The 25,781-nt window shown below is 51.5% G+C and overlaps 1 protein-coding gene across 2 annotated transcripts in view; it reads right to left on the reverse strand.

The window, feature by feature from the left end:
• The window catches only part of PLAA (phospholipase A2 activating protein), an 84,094-nt gene that overhangs the window by 47,783 nt on the left and 10,530 nt on the right, over positions 1-25,781 (reverse strand). For both annotated transcript variants that reach the window (XM_075316832.1, XM_075316838.1), the window contains exons 4-6: positions 22,230-22,350; positions 4,881-5,048; positions 1,917-2,052 (exon numbers count right to left, since the gene is read on the reverse strand). In XM_075316832.1, coding sequence (XP_075172947.1) covers positions 1,917-2,052; positions 4,881-5,048; positions 22,230-22,350 — 425 coding nt within the window. The remainder of the gene's footprint in view (positions 1-1,916; positions 2,053-4,880; positions 5,049-22,229; positions 22,351-25,781) is intronic.

Consider the following 25,781-nt stretch of genomic DNA (forward strand, 5'->3'; position numbering starts at 1 on the left):
TTTCTGTTAATGTTGATGATTATGGCTTACAGCCAATGAAAACCCAAATTCATTATCTCAGAAAATTAGATTATTATTAGGCCAATTGATAAAATGGTTTTACACTCAGAAATGTTGGCCTACTGAAAAGTCTGTACAGTAAATGCCCTCAATACTTGGTCGGGGCTCCTTTTTTATGAATTACTGCATCAATGTGGCGTGTCATGGAGGTGATCAGCCTGTGGCACTGCTGAGGTGTTATGGAAGCTCAGATTGCTTTGATAGAAGACTTCAGTTTGTCTGCATTGTTGGGTCTGGTGTCTCATCTTCCTCTTGACAATACCCCATAGACTCTCTATGGGGTTTAGGTTAGGGGAGTTTGTTGACCAATCAAGCACAGTGATACTTTGGTTATTAAACCAGGTATTGGTACTTTTGGCAGTGTGGTTAGGTGCCAAGTCCTGCTGGAAAATGAAATTTCCATCTCCAAAAAGCTTGTTGGCAGAGGGAAGCATGAAGTGCTCTAATATTTGCTGGTAGACGGCAGCGCTGACTTTTGTCTTGATAAAACACAGTGGACCTACAGCAGCAGATGACATGGCTCCCCAAACCATCACTGATTGTGGAAACTTCACACTAGACCTCAAGCAGCTTGGATTGTGGCCTCTCCACTCTTCCTCCAGACTCTGGGACCGCGATTTCCAAATGAAATGCTAAATTTACTTTCATCTGAAATTAACATCTAGGACCACCGAGCAACAGTCCAGTTCTTTTTCTCCTTGGCCCAGGTAAGACATTTCTGGCATTGTCTATTGGTCATGAGTGGCTTGACACAAGGAATTTAACTGTTGCAGCCCATATCCTGGATACCTCTGTGTGTGGTGGCTCTTGAAGCACTGAGTCCAGCAGCAGTTCACTCCTTGTGATCTCCCCCAAATTTTTTAATGACCTTTTCTTAATAATCTTATCAAGGCTGCAGTTATCCCAGTTGCTTATGCACCTTTTTCTACCACACTTTTTCCTTCCACTCAACTTTACATTAATATGCTTAGATACAGCACTCTGGGAACAGCCAGCTTCTTTAGCAATGACCTTTTGTGGTTTACCCTCCTTGTGGAGTGTGTCAATGACTGACTTCTGCACATGTGTCAAGTCAGCAGTCTTCCCCATGATTGTGTAGCCTACTGAACCAGACTAAGGGACCATTTTAAACGCTTAGAAAGCCTTTGCAGGTGTTTTGTGGTAATTATTCTAATTTTCTGAGAATTCATTTTGGGTATTCATTGGCTGTAAGCCATAATCCTCAACATTAACAAAAAAACAAATGAAATAGATCCCTCTGTTTGTAATAACTATATAATATATGCGTTTCCCTTTTTGTACTGAATTTCTGAAATAAATTAACTTTTTGATGATATTCTAATTTATTGAGAAGCACTTTTATTTATAGCAACGCACATAGAGCTGACTGAGCAGAATAAGTTTATAGCTGTGCACAAAACAGGGTTATAGCAGGATTAAAATAAGAAATCTTCTAGGCTGACTGAGCAGTGCTCAGTTGTAAACCTGGGGGGGGCGGAGTGCATCACGCTCATTTATGCCCCTCATCTTGACAGCAATTTGCTTTAACATTTCTTAGAGACTTGTGTAGTGTGATCAGGCCATCTGTTCTAATACACGCCTAGAACGAGTTGCAACTGGAAATATGTGATGTCGGCCATTTTTGACGACTTCCCCGAGAAGCAGTTTCTGTATATGTAATGAGATAGTAAAGCAAGGTGATCATTATTTCATACAGAAGCCAGCTCTCTCATTTGCATTTTCTTGGGAATAAGGATCATCCCATTTGTAGTGTTCGTACATCAACATGATATCGAGGCTTGATGCGGTCTCTACATCACTGATAGAATTACAGGGGACGTCTGTTGTATATATACCTTGATCCTACGACAATGTCTTCATTTTCCAGGACACAGCAGCACCACACTGACTGGGCAGGTAGGCAGATTGTCTGGGTGCACTCTCCTTTACTCCAGATCCGCACTGATCTGTCCTCACCCGTGGTCACAAAGTCTAAAATAAATTACACATATTAAAATTCCACCTTGTAATATTTAGTAGGAAAGCACAGAACGTTGTTTAGATTCATTCATTCATTCAAATTTAGTACTTTCAACATTTACTTAGGTCATTTTAATAAGCCACAGTGCTGAGAGCCATGTCTGAATATGGCTACAGATTGAAGAGGAATCAATTAGGAAAAGCATTTCACAAGATAAACATATCCCAAACCCCCTGAGGTATATGGACCTAAATGCATGTCTGCGCGGGGTCTGCAAGTGCAGAGCGGGCTAAGGAGCGGACTATATTACACAGCCGGCATCGGTCCCTAACAGCAGTGGATGAACCTGAGCTCCGATCACTACTGGTAACCAGTCAGACGTCATTGTCAATATATTGTTTGAGCGCAGCAACTCTAAAGGCGGCGTTACATGCAATGATTTATCGTGCGATCGCATGAGCGATAGCACCCGCCACCGTCGTTTGTGCGTCGCGGGCAATTCATTGCCTCTGGCACACAAAGTCGTTAAACCCCGTCACACGTACTTACCTCCCTAACAACGTCGCTGTGGGTGGTGAACATCCTCTTCCTGAAGGGGGAGAGACGTTCGGCGTCACAGCGACGTCACACAGCAGCCGTCCAATAGAAGCGGAGGGGCGGAGATGAGGGGGATGTAACATCCCGCCCACCTCCTTCCTTCCTCATTGCCAGCGGGATGCAGGTAAGCTGTGTTCGTCGTTCCCAGGGTGTCACACGTAGTGATGTGTGCTGCCTCGGGAACGATGAACAACCGGAGCACAAAAGGAGGAACGACAGTATGGAAATGAACAAAGTGTCAACGAGCAACGATAAGGTGAGTATTTTTGCTCGTTAACAGTTGTTCGGAGGTGTCACACAGTACAACATCTCTAACGATGCTGGATGTGCGTCACGAAGTCCGTGACCCTGACGACATATCGCACGATATACCGTACCGTGTAACCAGGCCATGTGCCCATGGGGAGAGTGTCCTGCGAATATATGTGTCCTGCAGGAGCGCCCAGAAATCCGCAGCACAACTTTGTCGGAGTTGTGCTGCGTTTTTGGTGCGCAGGTCCTGCGGATATGCTGCGGGCATTCTGCATTGAGGATACAATACCATAGCTTGGACACTGCATCCTCAATGCAGAACAAGTGCTGGAGTGATCGGTGAGTTCATACTTACCTGTATCGCACATTAACTTGGTTTCCGGCCGGCTCCTGGATGAGCTCCGGCTGTCAGATGGCTGGAGCTCGGGGGGGTCACATGACCGCAGCTCGTGCAGGCCCCACCCACCTCTTGTAGCCTGCTCCTGGCTCCGTCCCACTCTTCTATACCGAAGGAAGAGTCTCCAGTGTCGTCAATCAAGTAAGTATAGAGATCCGCATGAATAATTGACATGCAGTTACGTGCGGCTGCGGGAAATCCGTAGCATTTTACGCAGCCACACATACCGCAGCATTGATACAACACTCCCCAAATCCCATAGGATAACATGGTGAGTGTCTGTCCTTGCGTAAATCTGCGGATTTGTCTGGAAAATCCCGAAAATCCGCAGGTTTTCCGCGGCAAAATCCGCAGGTATTTTTTCCTGTGGGCACATGGCCTTATCGTCCTATGATTAAGGACATGTTTTTAACCCAGTGTCTGAAACGCGTAAGGATGTAAATGATGTCTTTTCCTTTCCCTTAGTGGCTTTCTCATTTTTAACTTATATGTTCAAATACATTTTTGATTTTTATATAAATCATTTTTGTTGGTGCTGGATTCCATCGCTCCTTCCCCCTCCTCCCCTCACCGACTTTCTCTGTACTTGCGTAAACCTGCGGATTTGTCTGGAAAATCCTGAAAATTCGCAGGTTTTCCGCGGCAAAATCCGCAAGTATTTTCTCCAGTGGGCACATGGCCTTATCGTCCCACCGTGCCGCATTACTGGTATACCAATTCTTGTAGGAGAATGTGATTTACATTAGATAGTGATGTACTGAAATACAGTATAAAAACAGAATGGAATCACTCCGCTTTCCTCAAAGAAAATTGAAGAAAAAAAAAAACTATATATATATCTATATATCTCTCTATCACTCACACACACACACACACACACTTTCGATATCACCCTGTCTGTAAAAGCCTGATCTATCAAATATAAGATGAAGTGACCTAATCAATAAATGTTGCGCAAAGAAGAAAAAATGAAATGCCAGAATTGTGGGTTGTTCTTTTTTTTGGGGGGGAAGGAGGGTCACATTACCTTCTATAAATAAAATACAACAAAAAGTGGTAAAGTTGATATGTTATAGTGGGAGACGCAGGAGGCAGATGCAGGGGCCCACTGACTGGCAATCGTGTACTAGAAGCCTCTTTTATAATTAATAAGGCCTTTGCTGGAAAGGTTTATAGAGTCTTAAAATTGTCTTAGCAACTAGATGGCACAAACACAGGGCGCATGACCGGCTGTGTAATTGAATGCGAGGCAGTGATGATATAAGCCGTGGGTAGCATTACCAACGACATTGTCTTTGCTTCTATGTCAGATACCTTGTAGCTTTGGCTCCTGGTCAGGGCGGGAACTAATTGTACTGCTGTGGTCATCTTTGATGTGAAAACTGAGGTGCAATCAGTGAGTAGAAAACAACTAACATGATTAGGAATCCTGATATTGCTAATTTCTTGGGTCTCGTAAGTAACTGAATGCACATCGTGGGGTTGACCAAACATTTTATGTATCTGGGGGATTGCTGACTAGATACTGAGGAACATGGGCTGTCACATTTGTAGTTTAGACTCTGTAAACATGTCTACATCTCATTTTCCTACCTTGAGAACCTGGAAAGAGACATATGCTATAGATATAATTGGTGTGGCCATAGTAGATCTGCAGGCACTCTCCGGTAATAAGCCATCTTCGTATACTGGCATCATTGGCGCAAGAGAGAAATTCCGCCTCGTTCAGCGTTGCCAGCCCTCGAACGCAATCCTCATGTCCTGGAAATCAACCATAATGTTATTTTCTACAATGACACAGAGCCTTTTATTACTAAGCACCTCATTGCATTGCATCCAGACTTTACTACCCTGAGGCCAGCAGAAATGTTGGAAAACCAACAAGAAATTAAATGTTTGCAAAACATGTATGTGACGTTTTGCTTCTCAACCAAGGCTGTGAAGTCGGAGTCGATATAAAATGGACCGACTCCGACAAAAAAAATATATAATTTGGGTACAGTAGTTCAATGCAATATGTGAATAATATTTTTCACAAGTATTTGGGAAAGTTATGAAATGTAATAAATGTCTGTTCTATTCCTCATCAAAGGATCTAGGCTTTTAGTTGAGATGAATCTGTGCTGCACTTCAGCTGTATGATATAAGTAGTGAAGCGCGTCCTCCAAAGATAAGGGTAAAAAAAGAGAATTTTGTTTACTTACCGTAAATTCTTTTTCTTATAGTTCCGTCATGGGAGACCCAGACCATGGGTGTATAGCTACTGCCTCCGGAGGACACACAAAGTTACTACACTCAAAACGTGTAGCTCCTCCCTCCCAGTATATACACCCCCTGCTAGCCAGTCCTAGCCAGTTTAGTGCAAAAGCTGAAGGAGGACATCCACCCACAAGAAGAGACAGAGTAAAAACCGGAAGAACCGGAACCTCTGTCTACAACAATAACAGCCGGTGAAGACACCGGAACAAGAAACCTGCCAACAGGCAATAGGGAGGGTGCTGGGTCTCCCATGACGGAACTATAAGAAAAAGAATTTACGGTAAGTAAACAAAATTCTCTTTTTCTTTATCGTTCCTATGGGAGACCCAGACCATGGGACGTTCCAAAGCAGTCCATGGGTGGGAATAAACAGACGACTGAGAAGCAGGCAAAACCTAACTTCACAAATGGGCGACAGACGCCTGAAAGATGCGTCTGCCTAAGCCCGCGTCTGCCAAAGCATAAGCATGCCTTGGATAGAGCTTCGAAAAAAGTATGCAGACTAATTCGAGCTGCAGTCTGACAGACCTACTGAGCCGTAGCCTGGAGCCTGAAAGCCCAAAAGGCACCGACAGGTCTGATCAAATGTGCTCTGATCCCCGGCGGGGAAGGCACTTGAGTACACTTGTTGGGCCTCGGAAATGGCCGACCTAAGCCAACGAACCAGGGTCGGCTTAGATGCCGAGAGACCGCTACGCTGACTAGCGGTCAGCACCAGAGAGAGGTGCACTGCCTAATAACGGCGGTGCAAGACACATAGATCCGGAGCGCCCGCACCAGATCCAGGATATGCAACGCTTTCTCAAGCGATGAACAGGAGCCGGACAAAAGGAAGGCAGGAAAATTGCCCCGGATAAGGTGGAAGCAGTAACCACCTCAGGGAAAAAAGTCCGGAGTCGGACGGAGACCACCTTGTCTTGATGCAAAAGGCCAAGAAGGGGGTGACTCCGAGAGAGTACAGCCAGAACTCTCTGGCGGGAAATTATAGCCACTAGAAGACTACTTTCTGTGAAAGATGAAACAAAGAAACCTCCCTAAGAGGCGCAAAGGGGGGTTTCCGGGAACCGAGAGGACCGGATTAAGGTCCCAGGGCTCCATAGGCCGCAGGAGAGGCGGAATAATGTGAGATGCGCCCTGAAAGGAGCGCACCGGAGCCAGCCGGACGATACGCCGCTGGCACATACTGACAGAGCCGAGACCTGTCCCTTAATGAGGGATAGTCCTAGCTGTAAACCGGACTGTGAAAGAGACAGGAGGGTCGGCAAAGCTAAAAAGGTCAAAGGACACTTTGAAGCTCGAGTCATAGCGGAGATGACTTCAGGAAGGATACCAGAAGTCGCCAAGATCCAGGACTCAAGAGCTACGCCGTCAATCTGAGAATCCAGAATTCTGACGGAAAAAACGGACCCTTTTGAGAAAAGGTCTGAACGGTCCGGAAGATGCCATGGCAACCCAACGGACAGAAGGAGCAGGTCAGGGTACCAAGCCTGCCTGGGTCAGTCTGGAGAATGAGAATGACCCGACGGCCCCCTTAACTGATCTTGCGCAGGACTCTGGGCAAGAGGTAGAGACGAAGCTGGGATCAAACATGAACCAGTGTGCCTACCGCAAAACCTGAGGATTGTGGACCACGGTTGGACAGCTGAAATAGTCTGCCTCTCAGTTTTCACATCTAGGATGTGGGCTGCGGATATGGTGGACTAGGAGTCCCTTGTCCACTGAAGAATGATGAGCCGCCAAGATTGCCAGACGGCTGAATGTCCCGCCCTGGAAGTTGATGTAGGAAAACGCTGTCACGTTGTCCGACTGGACTCGAATGTGCCTAGCCGCCAACAGATGGTGAAGGCTTAGAGAGCTAGAAATACAGCTCTGATTTCCAGCACATTGAACCAGAGGGCTGATTCGGACAGAGTCCAAGCGCCCTGCGCTCCACGGTGGAGATATACTGCTCCCAAGGCGGAAAGACCAGCACCCTGGTGAGGATCACCCGGGATGGGGCCAGGAAGGAGCATCCCTGAGACAGAGTGGCCGAAACCACCACTGCAACGAGCCCCTGGTCAGTGGCGAAGCCACCACTCCGAGAAGGAGGGAGGTAAGCGTGTACAGCGGAAACCCTCCAGTCTCAGAGGACGCAGGAGAAACTGGGCAAGGAATCGCTTCCATTGACGCCACCGTCTGACCAGCACCTTATTTGGTGTCTGATAGAACGACGTCGACCGCCAGCGGAGGGACTACTGATCGACTAAGAGCAGCTTCACAAGTGCCGACAGAGTCTCGAATTGCGTCCCTGAAAACCTCTGGTGCGAAGTCAGAGTGGACCTGGACAGAATGACAAGCCACCCGAATAGATTAGAGTGGCGAGAGTAAGCGAAGTACTCTACTAAGAGTCTGCACTGGATGAAACCCCGAGAAGAAAACCGTCCAGGGCAAACGATCACTGCCAATCCCTAGGGGTGCAGGACCCTAATCACAGCAGCCCCAAGGAGAATACTCGAGGGGCCGTGGCTAACCCCAAGGGAAGAGCCACGAATTGGACCACTCCGATGGCAAAACGTAGTCAACGCTGGTGTGAAACTGCGATTGACCCTTGCCGAAAGGCATCCCTGATGCCGATGGCTGCTAGGGAATCTCCTTGGGTTCTTGATTGATCCGGTGAAAAACACACGGAACAAGACCGAGACTCCATGTGAAAACGCCACACCTGACCATGCTTGAAAAGCTAAAGATCCAGGTCGGAAGGCACCGCCCTCTTCGGGGACTAGAAATAGATTTAAGCAAAAATCTCAGAACCGTTCCCAGTCGGGAACCGGAACAATTACTCCGTTGGCCTGCAAGAAATGCCACGGCCTGTGAGAAGGCGGCGGCCTTGGAGCCGGGAGGAGTTGACAGAAAAAATCTGTTTGGCGGGTGGACATAATTCCATCCTGTAGCCATGGGAGATATAAACTCGCCCCCACTGAACGGAGACGTGGTAGAACCATACGTCGCCAAGTGGAGAGAGCCTGCCACCGACCAAGGAGGTGGTTGGCGTGGCCAGATAGCTCGGAGGAAGCTGACTCCGTGGTAGCATCTCCTGCGGTCTTCTGAAGACGCAGCTTCAAGCCATTTGGTTCTATGAACTAAGGCCGAGCTAGAGGACGATCAGAAGGAGGAACGGAAACCACCGAAACCTCAACTGATTCCTGCCCTGGTTTAGGTTTGTGGCAAGGAAGAACTCTCGTCGCCGAGAGCTTCCTAAATTTCATCTAGTTGGTTCCGAAGAGACTGGTCCCACCAAAGGAGAGCCCAGCAAGGAACCTCTATAGAGGCATCTGCCTTCCATTGCCGAAGCCACACCTGCGGATAGCGAGGAAAGTAGCCAAAACCACCGCTGTGCGGTGTCCAGCATGGCAGACTTGGCAGAGGATGGAAAGACTGAAGTCTGGAAGTTCAGGCAACCGTCTTGGGCATAGAGTCCCTGTGAGGGAATGCATCTCCTCTGAGGAGCCATCAGCCACTGACATAACGGTCCGGGCTGAGCCACCTGAGGTGAATGAGCCCACCTCTTGACCACCATTGGTGGACGGGGGAAACCCAGTCCTCAGAATCACGCTTCATGGGAAGCGACTGTCAGAGCGGACCCTGGGCTGGTCACAGGGGCCTGAAAACTGGAGTGGTTAAGGAACACACGTTGTGTTCACCTAGATAAGGTAACTCCGGCGGATTGAGGTCCAGTACAAAATTAATGTACCGTGGGATCCTTATAGAGGTGCAGTCAGCCACTGATACAACTATCCGGGCTGAAAGTCTGGACACCAGAGTGGCCACGCTTGGCGAATGAGTACACTCCTTGACCCAGGGCTGTATTTTGCCTTCGTGCTGCCCTAGGCACTTTAAGTGGTCGCACCCCTTATTGACAACGTAAAACTGAGTTTTCGCACACGACATCTGTTTAAGGCAGATCTACTCTGTAAAACACTTGAAAAAGTATCAATGAGAAACGAAGGGCACTAACCCCCCCCCCCAATGGGAATCACCACGGGCACATCAAAACATAGCATGAGTACAAAATATTCCCACCGTCCCCACTTATATACTGTGACTGTCACACTGCCCCTAATAAACTACACACTACCCTCCCTTATAAATTATACCCACCACACCTTCCTCAATTATGAAATATGATCTGCACACTGTCCTCACATCATGCTGCCCCCTCCTCACAGTGTCCCATGCATGCTGCCCCCTCCTCACAATGTCCCATGCATGCTGCCCCCTCCTCACAGTGTCCCATGCATGCTGCCCCCTCACAGTGTCCCATGCATGCTGCCCCCTCCTCACAGTGTCCCATGCATGCTGCCCCCTCCTCACAGTGTCCCATGCATGCTGCCCCCTCCTCACAGTGTCCCATGCATGCTGCCCCCTCCTCACAGTGTCCCATGCATGCTGCCCCCTCCTCACAGTGTCCCATGCATGCTGCCCCCTCCTCACAGTGTCCCATGCATGCTGCCCCCTCCTCACAGTGTCCCATGCATGCTGCCCCCTCCTCACAGTGTCCCATGCATGCTGCCCCCTCCTCACAATGTCCCATGCATGCTGCCCCCTCCTCAGTGTCCCGTGCATGCTGCCCCTCTCCATGAGCTCCTAATGCTGCCTTCCTCTTTTCCATAATGTCACCTCCATGCTGCCCCATTCATCCTAAGACCACCACACTAACGCTTATGCTGAGACCCCCCCCCACACACACTACCCCACTCTTGATATTGACTCCCCTACATTGTTCCACTCCATACTGAGCCCAGACATGCTGCCCCTTCTCCATAATGAGCTCCCAATGCTGGCCCCCTCTTATTCTGAGCCCTTACACTCCCCCCCATCGATATTGTCATTGCTCTATCCCTCAACCCTTGTCCTCTGTCTCTAGCATTGGCCCCTCTCTCCCATTCCCCCAGCAGCAGCCGCTCTCTCCCGCCTTCACCAGCAGCCTCTCCCCCAGCATCAGCCTCTCTCTCCCCCCAGCCTCCCCCAGCTTCAGCCTCTCTCCCCCAGCTTCCCCCAGCATCAGCCTCTCTCCTCCCAGCCTCCCCCAGCATCAGCCTCTCTCCTCCCAGCCTCCCCCAGCATGAGCCTCCTCCAGCATCAGCCTCTCTCCTCCCAGTCTCCCCCAGCATGAGCCTCCTCCAGCATCAGCCTCTCTCCTCCCAGCCTCCCCCAGCATGAGCCTCCTCCAGCATCAGCCTCTCTCCTCCCAGCCTCCCCCAGCATCAGCCTCCTCCAGCATCAGCCTCTCTCCTCCCAGCCTCCCCCAGCATCAGCCTCTCTCCTCCCAGCCTCCCCCAGCATCAGCCTCCTCCAGCATCAGCCTCTCTCCTCCCAGCCTCCCCCAGCATCAGCCTCCTCCAGCATCAGCCTCTCTCCTCCCAGCCTCCCCCAGCATCAGCCTCCTCCAGCATCAGCCTCTCTCCTCCCAGCCTCCCCCAGCATCAGCCTCCTCCAGCATCAGCCGCTCTCCTCCCAGCCTCCCCCAGCATCAGCCTCCCTGCTCCCAGCATCAGCCTCCCTCCTCCCAGCCTCCCCCAGCATCAGCCTCCCTCCTCCCAGCCTGACCTTCCCCCTCCCAGCCTCAGCCTCCCTCCTCCCAGCCTCAGCCTCCCTCCTCCCAGCCTCCCCCAGCCTCAGCATCCCCCAGCCTCAGCCTCCCTCCTCCCAGCCTTCCCCAGCTTCAGCCTCCCTCCTCCCAGCCTCCCCTAGCCTCAGCCTCCCTCCTCCCAACCTCCCCAAGCATCAGCCTCCCTCCTCCCAGCCTCCCCCAGCATCAGCCTCCCTCCTCCCAGCCTCCCCCAGCATCAGCCTTCCTCCTCCCAGCCTCCCCCAGCATCAGCCTTCCTCCTCCCAGCCTCCCCCAGCATCAGCCTCCCTCCTCCAAGCCTCACCTTCCCCCTCCCAGCCTCCCTCCTCCCAGCCTCCCTCCTCCCAGCCTCCCTCCTCCCAGGCTCAGCCTCCCAGCCTCCCCCAGCCTCAGCCTCCCTCCTCCCAGCCTTCCCCAGCTTCAGCCTCCCTCCTCCCAGCCTCCCCTAGCCTCAGCCTCCCTCCTCCCAACCTCCCCCAGCATCAGCCTCCCTCCTCCCAGCCTCCCCTAGCCTCAGCCTCCCTCCTCCCAGCCTCCCCTAGCCTCAGCCTCCCTCCTCCCAACCTCCCCCAGCATCAGCCTCCCTCCTCCCAGCCTCCCCCAGCATCAGCCTCCCTCCTCCCAGCCTCCCCCAGCATCAGCCTCCCTCCTCCCTCCCTCCTCCAAGTCTCCCTCAGCATCAGCTTCCCTCCTCCAAGCCTCACCCTCCCCCTCCCAGCCTCCCTCAGCATCAGCCTCCCTCAGCATCAGCCTCCCCCTCCCAGACTCCCTCAGCATCAGCCTCTCTTCTCCCAGCCTCCCCCCCAGCTTCAGCCTCTCTCTCCCCCCAGCCTCAGCCTCTCTCTCCCCCCAGCCTCTCTCCCCCCAGCCTTAGCCTCTCTCTCCCCCCAGCCTCCCCCCCAGCCTCAGCCTCTCTCCCCCCAGCCTCAGCCTCTCTTCCCAGCCTCAGCCTCTCTCTTCCCAGCCTCCCCCCAGCCTAAGCCTCTTTCTCTTCCCAGCCTCTTTCTCTTCCCAGCCTCCCCCAGCCTCAGCCTCTCTCTCTTCCCAGCCTCCCCCCAGTCTCAGTCTCTCTCTCTTCCCAGCCTCAGCCTCTCTCTCTCTTCCCAGCCTCCCCTCAGCCTCTCTCTTCCCAGCCTCTCTCTCTCTTCCCAGCCTCAGCCTCTCTCTCTCTCTTCCCAGCCTCCCCCCAGCCTCTCTCTCTTCCCAGCCTCCCCTCAGCCTCTCTCTCTTCCCAGCCTCCCCCCAGCCTCTCTCTCTTCCCAGCCTCCCTCTCTTCCCAGCCTCCCCCAGCCTCAGCCTCTCTCCCCCCAGCCTCCCCTTGCATGATTACAGTGGACAAAAAGAGGCATCGCAATTTGCAACGATCATCAACTAACCTGTAAGGAGCCCATACATTCTAGGCTCTGCCTCTGCCTTACCTGCTCCGGTGCCCGCTGCCCTGCTCTGGCTGGCTCCTCTTCTGGCTGGCTCCAGCTTCAGACGCGTCCTCCTCCACGGCGTGTGTCATCTGCAGCATTGGACGCTGCAGCACGGGGCAGTCAGCTGAATGTTGCGCCCGCGCGCCTCTGACCCCGGAAGTGCAGGCCATGGAACTTCCGGGGTTAGTCAGCTCACTATGCCTGGTGCCCGCAATGTATTGAAATAGACAGCAGAAGTGCCCCCCCCCCCCCGGAACACAGCCGAGTGTAACGGAGGGAGGGACGGGGGGCGGGGATGTAAAAAAAAAAAAAAAAAAATTATAAAAATTTTTTTTTTTTTTGCTGCCATAAAGTGCCGCCCCCCGCAACGTGCCGCCCTAGGCACGGGACCACGGGTGCCTAGTGGCAAATACGGCCCTGCCTTGACCACCACTGATGGGAGGGGGAGACAGGCAGCAGAACCCCGCTGTGGGATCTGCAGGACAGGCTGCGGGCTTGGACGCAGCGGGCTGAAAACTGGAGTGGTTAAGGAACACACTCCTCGTCTTGTTAAAGGTATACTGATGCCTTTTTGCCAGCGGGGAATACTCCCCTGATACAGGCGGATGGAGGTCCAATACAAGTATAATGGACGCAATCTAATCATTCGCATCCCCGTCATCTACGGACGGATCAAAGTACGTAAAGCAGCGTCCGAGCCCCTGATAGAGACATCCTCCTCGTCCAGTGAGTCAGCTCGTATCGGAGCTGTGGGACGGGGAGGACAGGGGACCCTGCGTCTCCCTACAGGAGGACGGGGTCTGTGAGCTTTGCTGAGCAAGCAGAAAACGCCCTGAGAAGGGGGTTGCATGCTCAGCGGATGCCGGGACAGCCGACCCCTGGAAAAAGAGATTCCCCCAGGGGTCAGCCACCGAACCCGGAGCAGCTGGAGGGACCATGCATGAGCCTCCAAGCTGAGGGGCCACAGCGGTTATGAGCTCGGTACAGCCGTACGAGACTACCAGCAGTGGATAATAAAAAACAGCCTGCAGCCTCGCTCTGTGAGACCTGCTGCAGAGGTGGGGGGCTCTGACTAGAATGTCTAGAAAACACAAGACAGGGGTTCAGCCTGGGGAGACTCCAGACTGAGGCACCACCACCTAAGAACCATTACAGTATGTGCCGGTTCAGGCAATATGAGCCTACATGCAGAACATGTAGTGTACAGCCTTGGAGCTTTGCTCCTAGTGAGACATGCTGCTGAGGAGGAGGTTCTATAATAAAGAATTAACTCCTTCACAATGCCCTGATAGTATATAAAAGTGCACAACCAGAGGTTGTGACTTGTCAGGCCGCTATTGTGAGTGCCCCCCCAGGTTCCAAGCCTGGACCCCCAGCCAGATATTCACTCCCTCTGCACTGCAGAGCAGCCAGCGCCGATCAGCGTACTAAGAACGCTGAGAAAATGGCGCTAGAGTGAGGGGGGAGGGCGGGGGTTAACCCAGGAGCGGGAATCGGAGGGCTAAGAAATGTACAGGGGAGGGAATCATCTCCTCAACAAGGAGTGTCCTCCCCTGTGCAGAGCGGCGGTTGGGCGGCGCTGCAGCGTCCCCCTGCATGACTGACATGCAGGGGAACGAGACGAAACTAGGCCGCGGCTGAAGCCGGGGCCTAGAGTTAAACATGCGGCCGAAAATCAGGCATCATCGGCGCGGTACACAGAAAAAAAACAGTGGAACCGGCCGGAAACACAGTAAAAGCAGCATTATCAAAGTCAAACACTGTCCCCCTAATAAAGTGCCCCACATTGCAGAAGGACCCTCTGAATAACGTCTCTATACTTAGCTTTGAGACGCAGGGTCCAGTCCCTGGGTGGGGTGGGGGTCCAGTGCTCCGTCCAGCAGGGTCCTGTCAAAGGGCTGCGGATGGAGGCCGGTCTCCTGCAAAGCAGTGAGAACCGTGTTGGCTCCCACTTCAAGCCAGAGCCCCAGCATGGGATGGTGAAGGAGCGCGGCATGAAGGGCTCTTGCCCTGAATCAACCTTAACAGCACCGCCGCCAGGGGGGTGTGAAGGGACATGCCGGGGGTCCAGTGGACCCGCTTTTCTTCCAAATCTGTAGAAAAAATGAAAATCAAAAAAGGATGCATGTGTGTGTGTGATCCTCCTGACACAAAGCTTGAAAACTGGCTAGGACTGGCTAGCAGGGGGTGTATATACTGGGAGGGAGGAGCTACACGTTTTGAGTGTAGTAACTTTGTGTGTCCTCCGGAGGCAGTAGCTATACACCCATGGTCTGGGTCTCCCATAGGAACGATAAAGAAACAAAGATACAAAGAATGCCTGCAATCATCTTACTTTATGAGGCAGCATTTAATTAATGACTGAGCGATTGCTTGAGCTGAAACCCTGTCTTGTAGATATAGCCAACCCTCAGGTAACACTAAATGAAGGACAATGGATATTGGTGGCTGAATTGAAGATATTGCTTTATCACCCATTTACAGTGACTAAAAAAATGAATCTGATGATTTAACTCCTGGCATTCTCATAAAGGAGTGGAAGAACTTGCTATTTTGCTTGTTCCAAAGAGGATGTTTAGTCGCAGATGGCATTGCTGCTTCAATGAAACAGACACTGCTATTAGAGAAGGGAATTTTGTTACTTACCGTAAATTCCTTTTCTTCTAGCTCCTATTGGGAGACCCAGACGATTGGGTGTATAGCTACTGCCTCCGGAGGCCACACAAAGCATTACACTAAAAAGTGTAAGGCCCCTCCCCTTCTGGCTATACACCCCCAGTGGGATCACTGGCTCACCAGTTTTAGTGCAAAAGCAAGAAGGAGGAAAGCCAATAACTGGTTTAAACAAATTCACTCCGAAGTAACATCGGAGAACTGAAAACCATTCAACATGAACAACATGTGTACCCGAAAACAACCAAAAATCCCGAAGGACAACAGGGCGGGTGCTGGGTCTCCCAATAGGAGCTAGAAGAAAAGGAATTTACGGTAAGTAACAAAATTCCCTTCTTCTTCGGCGCTCCATTGGGAGACCCAGACGATTGGGACGTCCAAAAGCTGTCCCTGGGTGGGTAAGAAATACCTCATGTTAGAGCTGCAAGACAGCCTTCCCCTACGGGGAGGCAACTGCCGCCTGCAGGACTCTTCTACCTAGGCTGGCGTCCGCCGAAGCATAGGTATGCACCTGATAATGTTTGGTGAAAGTGTGCAGACTCGACCAGGTAGCAGCCTGGCACACCTGTTGAGCCGTAGCCTGGTGCCGTAATGCCCAGGACGCACCCACGGCTCTGGTAGAATGGGCCTTCAGCCCTGATGGAACCGGAAGCCCAGTAGAACGGTAGGCTTCAAGGATTGGTTCCTTGATCCATTGAGCCAGGGTGGATGTTGCAGCCTGCGATCCCTTGCGCTGACCAGTGACAAGGACAAAGAGTGCATCCGAGCGGCGCAGGAGCGCCGTGCGGGAATGTAGATTCTGGGTGCTCTACACCAGATCCAACAATGCAAAGCCATTACATATCGATGAAATGGATAAAAGGAAGGTAAGGAGATATCCTGATTGTGATAAAAAGGGTATACCACCTTAGGGAGAAACTCTGGGATCGGACGCAGCACTACCTTATCTTGGTGAACACCAGGAAGGGAGCTCTGGATGACCGCGCTGCTAGTTCGGACACTCTCCGAAGAGACGTGACCGCTACCAGAAAGGCCACTTTCTGTGAAAGTCGAGAAAGTGAAAACAACCCTCAGAGGCTCGAAGGACGGCTCCTAGAGAGCAATTAATACCCTGTGCAGATCCCGTGGGTCTGACGGCCTCTTGTACGGAGGGACAATGTGATAACCCCCCTGCAGGAACATGCGTACCTGAGGAAGTCGTACTAGGCGCTTCTGAAAGAATACCGACAGCGCTGCGACTTGCCCTTTAAGGGAGCCGAGCGACAAACCTTTTCCCAATCCAGATGCAGGAAGGGGGGAAAAAGGAGACAATGCAAATGGCCAGGGAGACACTCCCTAAGCAGAGCCCCAAGATAAGAATAACTTCCACGTCTTGTGGGAGATTTTGGCAGACGTCGGCTTCCTAGCCCGTCTCATGGTGGCAATGACGTCTTGAGATAATCCTGAAGACGCTAGGATCTCGGACTCGATGGCCACACAGTCCGGATCAGGGCCGTAGAATTCAGTGGAAAGAACGGCCCTTGGGACAGTAAGTCTGGCCGGTCTGAGAGTGCCCACGGTTGGCCGACCGTGAGATGCCACAGATCCGGGACCACGACCTCCTCGGTCAGTCTGGGACGACGAGGATGGCGCGGCGGCAAGCGGAGCTGAGCTTGCGTAGCACTCTGGGCAACAGTGCCAGAGTAGGAAACACATAGGGTAGCTGGAACTGCGACCAATCCTGAACTAGGGCGCCTGCCGCCAGAGCTCTTTGCTCGTGAGACCGCGCCATGAAAATCGGGACCTTGTTGTTGTGCCGAGACGCCATTAGGTCGACGTCCGGCATCCTCCAGCGGCTACAGATTTCCTGACACCATACTGGGTGCAGAGGCCATTCCCCTGCGTCCATGCCCAGGCGACTGAGGAAGTCTGCTTCCCAATTTTTTACGCCCGGGATGTGAACTGCGGATATGGTGGATGCTCTGTCCCCCACCCACATCAGAATCCGCCGGATTGCCTGGTAGGCTTGGCGATGCGTGTTCCGCCTTGGTGGGCGATGTCTGCCACCGCTGTGGAATTGTCCGACTGAATTCGGATCTGTTTTCCTTCCAGCCACTGCTGGAAGGCTTGCAGGGCAAGATGCACTGCCCAGATTTCCAGAACATTGATCTGAAGGATGGACTCCTCTGGAGAGAGTCCTTGACCGTCTGAGAAGGGAAACGTTCCTTTCTAGGGACGTCGACTCCCCAACCCATTGGCAAAGCATGTCCCATTGAAGTGGACGCAGATGAAACTGCGCGAAAGTGACTGCCTCTGCATGAGGCGTCTTAAGGGGTGTGACTGGCCTAGAAGGAGAGACTGCACCCCCGTCTGTAGTGAACGCTGCTTGTCCAGCGGAAGCTTCACTATCGCTGAGGGAGTGTGAAACTCCATGCCTAGATATGTCAGCGATTGGGTCGGTGCCCGATGTAACCTTGAAAAGATGATGATCCACCCGAAACTCTGGAGAGTCTCCAGCGCCACGTTCAGGCTGTGTCGGCATGCCTCTTGAAAGGGTGCCTTGACAAGTGGATCGTCCAGTAAGGATCACAGAGTGACCCTGAGAGTGCAGGACTGCTCCCACTGCTGCCCTGAACTTGGTGAAAACCCGTAGGGCTGTCGCCAGACCGAAGGGCAGTGGTACGCACTGAAGATGCTCGACTTCAATAACGAAACGTAGCAAACGCTGGTGCTCTGGAGCAATCGGCACGAGGAGATAAGCATCCTGATGTCTATTGATGCTAGGAAACCTCCTTGAGACATTGAGGCAATGACGGAGCGGAGGATTACATCCGGAACCGCCTGGCCTTCACGTGCTTGGTGAGCAGTTTTAGGTCCAGAACGGAACGGAAAAAGCCACCCTTTTTTGGCACCCCAATAAGATTGGAGGAAAAAACCGTGTCTTGTTCCTGAAGAGGAACAGGGATTACCACTCCTTCTGCCTGCAGAAGAGCATCGGCTCGGTGGGGGGGGGGGGGATTCTGAAGAATCGAGCCGGAGGACGAGAACAGAGCTCTATCCTGTACACGTGAGACACAATGTCTCTCACCCACCGGTCTGTGACCTGTGGCAGCTAAATGTACCCAGAAGCGGGAGATTCTGCCACCAACCGCGGATGCGGGGAGAGAGAGCTGAAATACATGAGGAGATCGCCTTGGTAGCGGTTCCTCCTGCTGCCTTCCTTGGGCGTGAATGAGCCCGGCCGGAATCTGAGCCCCTCTGAGCCTTTTGAGCCCTTTTAGACGAGGACAATTGGGACTTGCCCGAGCCTGGGAAGGACCAACTTCGACTGTCCCCCCAGGACAGCATTACTAGGGTAAGTCGCAATGCAGACATTGCGAGGTTAAGGACACCACCTGCGGCACAGATGTACATGTGCTCAAGACCAGCTGCGCAAGACCAGCTGAAATAGGTTAGGGTGCCCATACGGCTGCGAATGCCGGAGCAACCGACACGCTGATAGCTTCACAGACAGATTTCAACCAGAGGTCTATCTGTCTGTCAATGGCATCTTTAAGTGAATTCCATCTCCACTGCAACTATGGATTTAGCCGCAAGCCTGGAGATTGGGGGATCCACCTTTGGACCCTGGGTCCAGGGCTGTACCACATCAGGGTAAAGGGATAACGTGCATCCTTAATACGTTTGGAGAAAACGTTTATCTGGTAAGCGTGGTGTTTCTGAACTGCGTCTCTGAAGTCAGCGTGTTCAGAAAAAGTACTCAATCTACGCATGAGTACTGAAAAAGGATTTCTCCTGCTGTGAAGCCGACTCCTCCACTGGGGGAGCTGAGGGAGAAATATGCAACATTCCATCGATGGACGCTATAAGATCATTCACTATGGCGTCACCATCCGGTGTATCTGGATTGAGAGCGGTGTCAGAACCAAAGCCCTGATCAGCTACGTCTGCCTCATCATATAGAGAGTCGTCCTGCTGGGACCTTGACCAGTGATGAAGCCGAGTGTCGTACCCAGCGAGCTAGCTTAGGCTGTCTGGGACTGCCGTCCGTGTCAGAGCCTTCACCCTGGAATGCCTGGGACCCCCCCGGAGCACTGAGTACGTTCCAAATGAGGGTGGCCAGGGAGCATTAATCAAGATTGCCCATGGCCTGTCTGGACTGCAAAGTCTCCATCCCATGACAATCTCCGTCCCTGTCCCTGGACAGGGTTCACAGGTGGTTCCTTTGGCCACCTCTAGTAGAGACCCCGGCTGACCAAGTGCTACAGGGGTCAGTGGAACCTGCCGGTGGAACAGCATCACATGCAGGAAAAAGCAGCATAGAAAGCCTGTGTTGCTTTTTTGCTGCTGTATTCTAGTCATCTATGCAATGTACAACATACAAGCATAACACTTCAGCACATGCAATACAAGCAGCATAGAAAGCCTGTGCCTTGGCACCCTTGCTTTTTTGCTGCTGTTGTCCAGCCATCTAGGAGAATATAGCCCAGAGTAGCGACCGTACAGTGCAATGTATAGCATACAAGCATATATACAAATGAACACTTCAGCACATGCAGTACAAGCAGCCTATAAAGCCTGTGCCTTGGCACCCATGCTTTTTTGCTGCTGTTGTCCAGCCCTCTAGGAGAATATAGCCAAGAGTAGCGACCGTACAGTGCAATGTATAGCATACAAGCATAAGTACAAATGAACACTTCAGCCATGCAATACAAGCAGCCTAGAAAACCTGTGCCTTAGCACCCTTGCGTTTTTGCTGCTGTTATCTCGCCATCTAGAAGGGCATATAGCCAAAGATAGCGACCTACAGTGCAGTGTATAGCATACAAGCAGAAAATACAAATGGACACTTCGGTATTTAGTGGGGTCAGCACTTCAGGTGCTGCTTACCGCCCGCCTATAACGCGGGTGTGTGGTCGCCAGAGCCCTGTGTTGGTTGCCCAGAGCATGTCTCCGTTCCCCAGCTCGGACTGCGTGCAGGAATGGCTGCCGGCGTCCTTCTCCAGCTCGTGTGACGAGGGGCGGGCCGTGGGCGTGCCCCAGACAAGAGCGGGAAACTGGCGTCCCACTGTGTCCAGTGAAGGGGGCTGGAGAATGCAAAGCAGACTCCAGCCCTCGGCGCTGACTGTCTGTACAGCGTCCCGCCTCTCCCCTGACTGGCAGGGCTGGAGGCGGGAACGAAACGAAAACTAGGCCGCAAAGCCGGGGACTCGAGTAATAAGCGCGGCCGTCCATGTGCACGGCCAGCGCGGAAGTCCCCGGCGCACCACAAGTCCCAGCCGCGCCACAGTGTAAAAAACACCCAGCAACGGCCGGCGCGGCAGTTCCCAATACATAAAGTCACTCAGCAAAGCTGTAGTGACTAATAGCACGAGCGCTCTGCGCTATTGCCCCCGGCGCACTAACACTCCCAGCAATGCTGGTGTGTGTGTGCGCGCTTGCCCGGGGACACAGAGTACCTTAATGTAGCAGGGCCTGTCCCTGACGATACTCAGCTCCATATCCAGCAGGTTCTCTGGGTCTGTGGATGGAGCCCGGTCTCAGTGCCTGGAGACCTGTAAGATCCCACTTCACCCATAGCCCTGAGGGGGGATGGGGAAGGAAAACAGCATGTGGGCTCCAGCCTCCGTACCCGCAATGGGTACCTCAACCTTACAAACCGCAAGTGGGGTGAGAAGGGAGCATGCTGGGGACCCCATATGGGCCCACTTTTCTTCCATCCGACATAGTCAGCAGCTGCTGCTGACTAAACAGTGGAGCTATGCGTGGATGTCTGACCTCCTTCGCACAAAGCAGAAAACTGGTGAGCCAGTGATCCCACTGGGGGTGTATAGCCAGAAGGGGAGGGGCCTTACACTTTTTAGTGTAATGCTTTGTGTGGCCTCCGGAGGCAGTAGCTATACACCCAATCGTCTGGGTCTCCCAATGGAGCGCCGAAGAAAAATAAAATTCTTCTGGCAGCTGTGTATGTGGACACAAGTCATTGTATATTGCTGTATACAGCTTACTAAAGGAAAAGAAACTCTGACAGAGGTAGCAGCATGAGGTGGGGCTACAGGACTGCCAGGCACAAGAGGACTTGTATTCTGCCAGTGCTACTGCTGCCGTACCTTCAGCCTAATCAGATGAGTTTAATTTTTAAAAGTATTTGGACAACATGGAGCAGCAAAGTGTTGCCGCAGTGAAAAAAGATTCCACTCCCATAGCAAACAGATTGATCACATCTCAGCAAAATTTTTCACTTACTCTCAAAGAATTAGAAGAGTTCAACCGTTCATCAAAACTGACTGTGCATGATGCAATTCCTTTATAGCCTGAGATTGTTAGAGATGTTGCCCATGTGGTCACTGCTTTGCCACCACCCAAGTTACTGTAGAGGAGTTGTTCTCTAGCCTTAAAATTATTAGGTCAGACCTGAGGTCATCTATGAAGGAGGATCTGATGGCTGATGGAGGCCATACTATTCATAGACTGCACAAACGGTATTCCGCACATTTCTGTTGAAAACTGTTTTTCCCTACTTACTGCACAGTGTATTGTATATTTACAATTTATTAAAGTTTGTGTTCTAAAGTTGTATCCAATAAATATATTTTATGTTCTATCCAAATATCTTGATTATTGTATCATAATAATGATTTAAAGCCAGATGTTACCATTTACTACTATAAATTTATCACAAACATGAGTCATGGATGAGGGAGTCGGAATCAGGGAAATTGAGGAGTCCCGAGTTGGAGTCGGAGGTTTGGCTTACAGACTCCACAGCCCCACTCTCAACATAAGGGTGCGCTCACACGAGCGTATAACTCGCATGAGTATCGGACCGCATCACCCGGCGCGCCTAGCTTCTCTGCTGACAGGAGCGGCTCAGCTGCATGTATTTCTATGCGGCTGACATGCTCCTGTCCGGAGAGTGTGCGGCCGCACCGAGTGATGCGGTCCGATACTCATGCGAGTTATACGCTCGTGTGAGCGTACCCTAAGCTTGTATATTTCACACACCTAGAAAGGTCCTCTCACAGCGGCCTGCCTTCCACAGCTTGATGGACTTGTCAGCTGATCCGGTCAACATCAGACCCTGCTCGGGCAAAATCTTCACCGCCCAAACAGCAGCAGTGTGACCCTACGAGAAAGTGAAAAAGGGGCGTAAAGGCTACAATATTACATAGTAAGAGGATAGCATGTGCACGATTAGTATCACGATCGACATATACATGCTGTCCACATCATTCCAGTGAGCAAAGTACTGCCCTCACTGCAGCTTCCACATCATCCGGCTATACAAATCTGCGCAGATCTGCCATTCTGGACTCTAGGAAAGACTGGAGTCGCCCCCTATGGGAGTTGTAATGGCGCAAAAAGATATTGCTAAGTAAAGTGTAAAAATACACTGATTCCATACAAGCAGATACGAGAAGAGGCCTTCACAATGTTTTTTTTTTTTATTAAGGGGAACTGTGATCGTATTCATGGTGCCCGAATTAGACCCTGGCTGTGTTACTGCAGCCAGCTATTTAGTACTCTTATGTGCTGCAGCATTTGAGACACAACATACTTTGAAAACCCGGCAGGGAACTATGTCTCAGATGACCAGGTCCTCAAGAAGCTCTACCAGCTCCATTGCCCTAGATCAGTGTTTCCCAAACTCCAGTCCTCACGGCCCCCAACAGATAATGTTTGCAGGATTTTTTCAAGTATTGCACAAGTGATGGAGTCATTATCAAGACATCGGAAATTGCCACATTTTCTCTCATCTGTGCAATACTAAGGAAATGCTAAAAACATGAGCTGTTGGGTGCCATGATGAGGACTCTGCCCTAGACTGATGGGTTCCTCCCTATACACACACAGAGACCTGTCAGTCTAGGGGAACGCGGTGCGGAGAAGCTGTCTTCGACTAGTCATCTGAGACACAGTTTCTGGAAGGGTCATCAAAGTATGTTTTTTCTGGAATACTGCAGGGTTATAGAGTACACCATACCTGTCTGCAGTCACGCAGCCAGGGTCCAATGCATGTTGCCCGTGCTGTGCTCACAAGAGGCGACTATTTACACTGACCCTGGACGCCATTCTAAATACCATGACTAAGGCTGGTTTTCACACTACGTTTTTTTAACATGCGTCCTGAACGTTTTTTTAACGCAAAAACGGATCCAGTGCAAATGCGTTTTCATTTCAATGCATTTGCAATGGACTCGCGTCAACATGCGTGCACCTGCGTTTGCGTGCGTTATAGTGAGGATCCAGCAACCTGCAGTTTTTTAACATTTTTCAAAAACGCTACTTGTAGCGTTTTTGAGCTGCGTCCAAATACTGCAAATTGCTGGATCCTGACTATACTGCATGCAAACAGATGTGAACGCTGGCATGCTGATAGACAGGATCCTGCTTGCTCTACTGACCATGCCCAGAAACCAGCCTGGCGTGATCAGTCTCTGTCTCTCTCTCCCCCTCCGTCTCTCTCTCCCTCCCTCTCTCCCCCTCCCCCTCCGTCTCTCTCCCCCTCCGTCTCTCTCCCCCTCCGTCTCTCTCCCCCTCCGTCTCTGTCTCTCTCCCCCTCCCCCTCTGTCTCTCTCCCCCTCCCCCTCTGTCTCTCTCCCCCTCCCCCTCTGTCTCTCTCCCCCTCCCCCTCTGTCTCTCTCCCCCTCCCCCCCTGTCTCTCTCCCCCTCCCCCTCTGTCTCTCTCCCCCTCCCTCTCCCCCTCCCCCTCTGTCTCTCTCCCCCTCCCTCTCCCCCTCCCCCTCCCCCTCTGTCTCTCTCCCCCTCTGTCTCTCTCCCCTTCCCCCTCTGTCTCTCTCCCCCTCCCCTTCTGTCTCTCTCCCCCTCCCCCTCTGTCTCTCTCCCCCTCCCCCTCTGTCTCTCTCCCCCTCCCCCTCTCTCCCCCTCTCCTCTCTCTCTCCCCCGCCTGAGAGCTGCGGACACTCGTAACCAAAGTAAATATTGGGTAACCAAGCAAAGCGCTTCTCTTAGTTACCCGATGTGTACGTTGGTTACGTGTGCAGGGAGCAGGCAGCCCGGCTCCTAGCAGCTGCGGATGCTCGTAACCAAGGTAAATATCGGGTATCCAAGCAAGTTACCCGATGTTTACCTTGTTTACGAGCCTCCGCAGCTGTCAGAAGCCGGCTCCCAGTCTATCACGTTCAGTTCCACTGACTCCCGATCACATGACTCCAATGCCCGCCCATAAACTTAAAGTGACAGGATTCTGCAAAGTAACACATGCGTTTGCATGCGTTTATTTGCTGTAAAAGCAGGATCCGCTTTTACAGCAAAAAAAAGTTCATGACGCATGTTAAAAAAACGTAGTGTGAAAGCAGCCTAAGCGTGTTTCACGCACCAGAAACGTGTCAGTGTTATGTCACAACTTCCCAATGCATCTCTATGAGAGCCAGAATGATGGTCTCAGAGTTGCATTGAGTTGTGGCCTCCAGCGCTCTCCATCAAACACTGGAGCTGTCGGCAGGACACAAATTGCTGAGACCGACCGGGAGGGTCAGTAATAGAAAATGAAGCTGCAGGAAAACGAGTATCAGACAGGGTAAGGGGACTTGGATTTAAAGCACCACTCCATCGGTGCAATAAGAAAAAAATGCTGGAGTGGGGCTTTAAGTCCGTGGAGCTGGGTTTCTCCTTCTGGCTTTCAGTTTTGGCAGTAACATTATCCATGGATTCAGGCATTACTGGTGAGCTGGACTTTGTCTCTTCACATAATTAAACAGTGGCATATGTACAGCTCATGAGTTTGGAGAGAAAAAGGATCCGCACTGTGTGTGCGCTTTACTGGCAGTCTCTAAATATCAGCAACCTCTACTATGCAATCCTCCTATACAGAATATAAGAAGTTATACATCTGCCCAATAAAGGCCACTGTAAATAGGGGCCTATGGCTGTGCTTGAAATACAGTCTATCACAAAAGTGAGTACACTCCATTTTTGTAAATATTTCATTATAGCTTTTCACGGGACCACATTGAAGATATGACACTAGTACAATGTAAAGTAGTCAGTGTACAGCTGGTATAACTGTGTAAATTTGGTGTCCTCTAAATAACGCAACACACAGCCATTATTGGCTAAACCACTGGCAACAAACGTGAGTATATCCCTAAGTGAAAATAGCCATTTTGTGCCCAATTGCACACTGTCCCTCCCCAGTGTCATGTGACTCAGTGTTACAAGGTCTCAGATGTGAACGGGGAGCAGGGGTGATAAATTTGGTGTTATCGCTCACACTATCATACTGGTCAGTGGAGGTTCAACATGGCCCCTTCTGGCAAAGAAATCTCTGAGGATCTGGAAAAAGAATTGTTGCTCTACATAAAGATGGCCTGGGCTATAAGAAGATTGCCAAAACAAAAAAGCAACATTGTGTCCAAGACTATACAGCGGTATAACAAGACAGGTTCCACTCAGAACAGGCCTTGCCATGGTCAAGAAAAGAAGTTGAGTGCACCTGCTCATCATCATATCCAGCGGTTGTCTATTCAAAATAGACACGAGTGCTGCCAGCATTACTGCAGAGCATAAAAGGAATCTGTCAGCAGGTTTTTGCTC

This window comes from Anomaloglossus baeobatrachus, chromosome 1, assembly GCF_048569485.1.
Source record: "Anomaloglossus baeobatrachus isolate aAnoBae1 chromosome 1, aAnoBae1.hap1, whole genome shotgun sequence".
Classification (NCBI taxonomy): Eukaryota; Metazoa; Chordata; class Amphibia; order Anura; family Aromobatidae; genus Anomaloglossus; species Anomaloglossus baeobatrachus.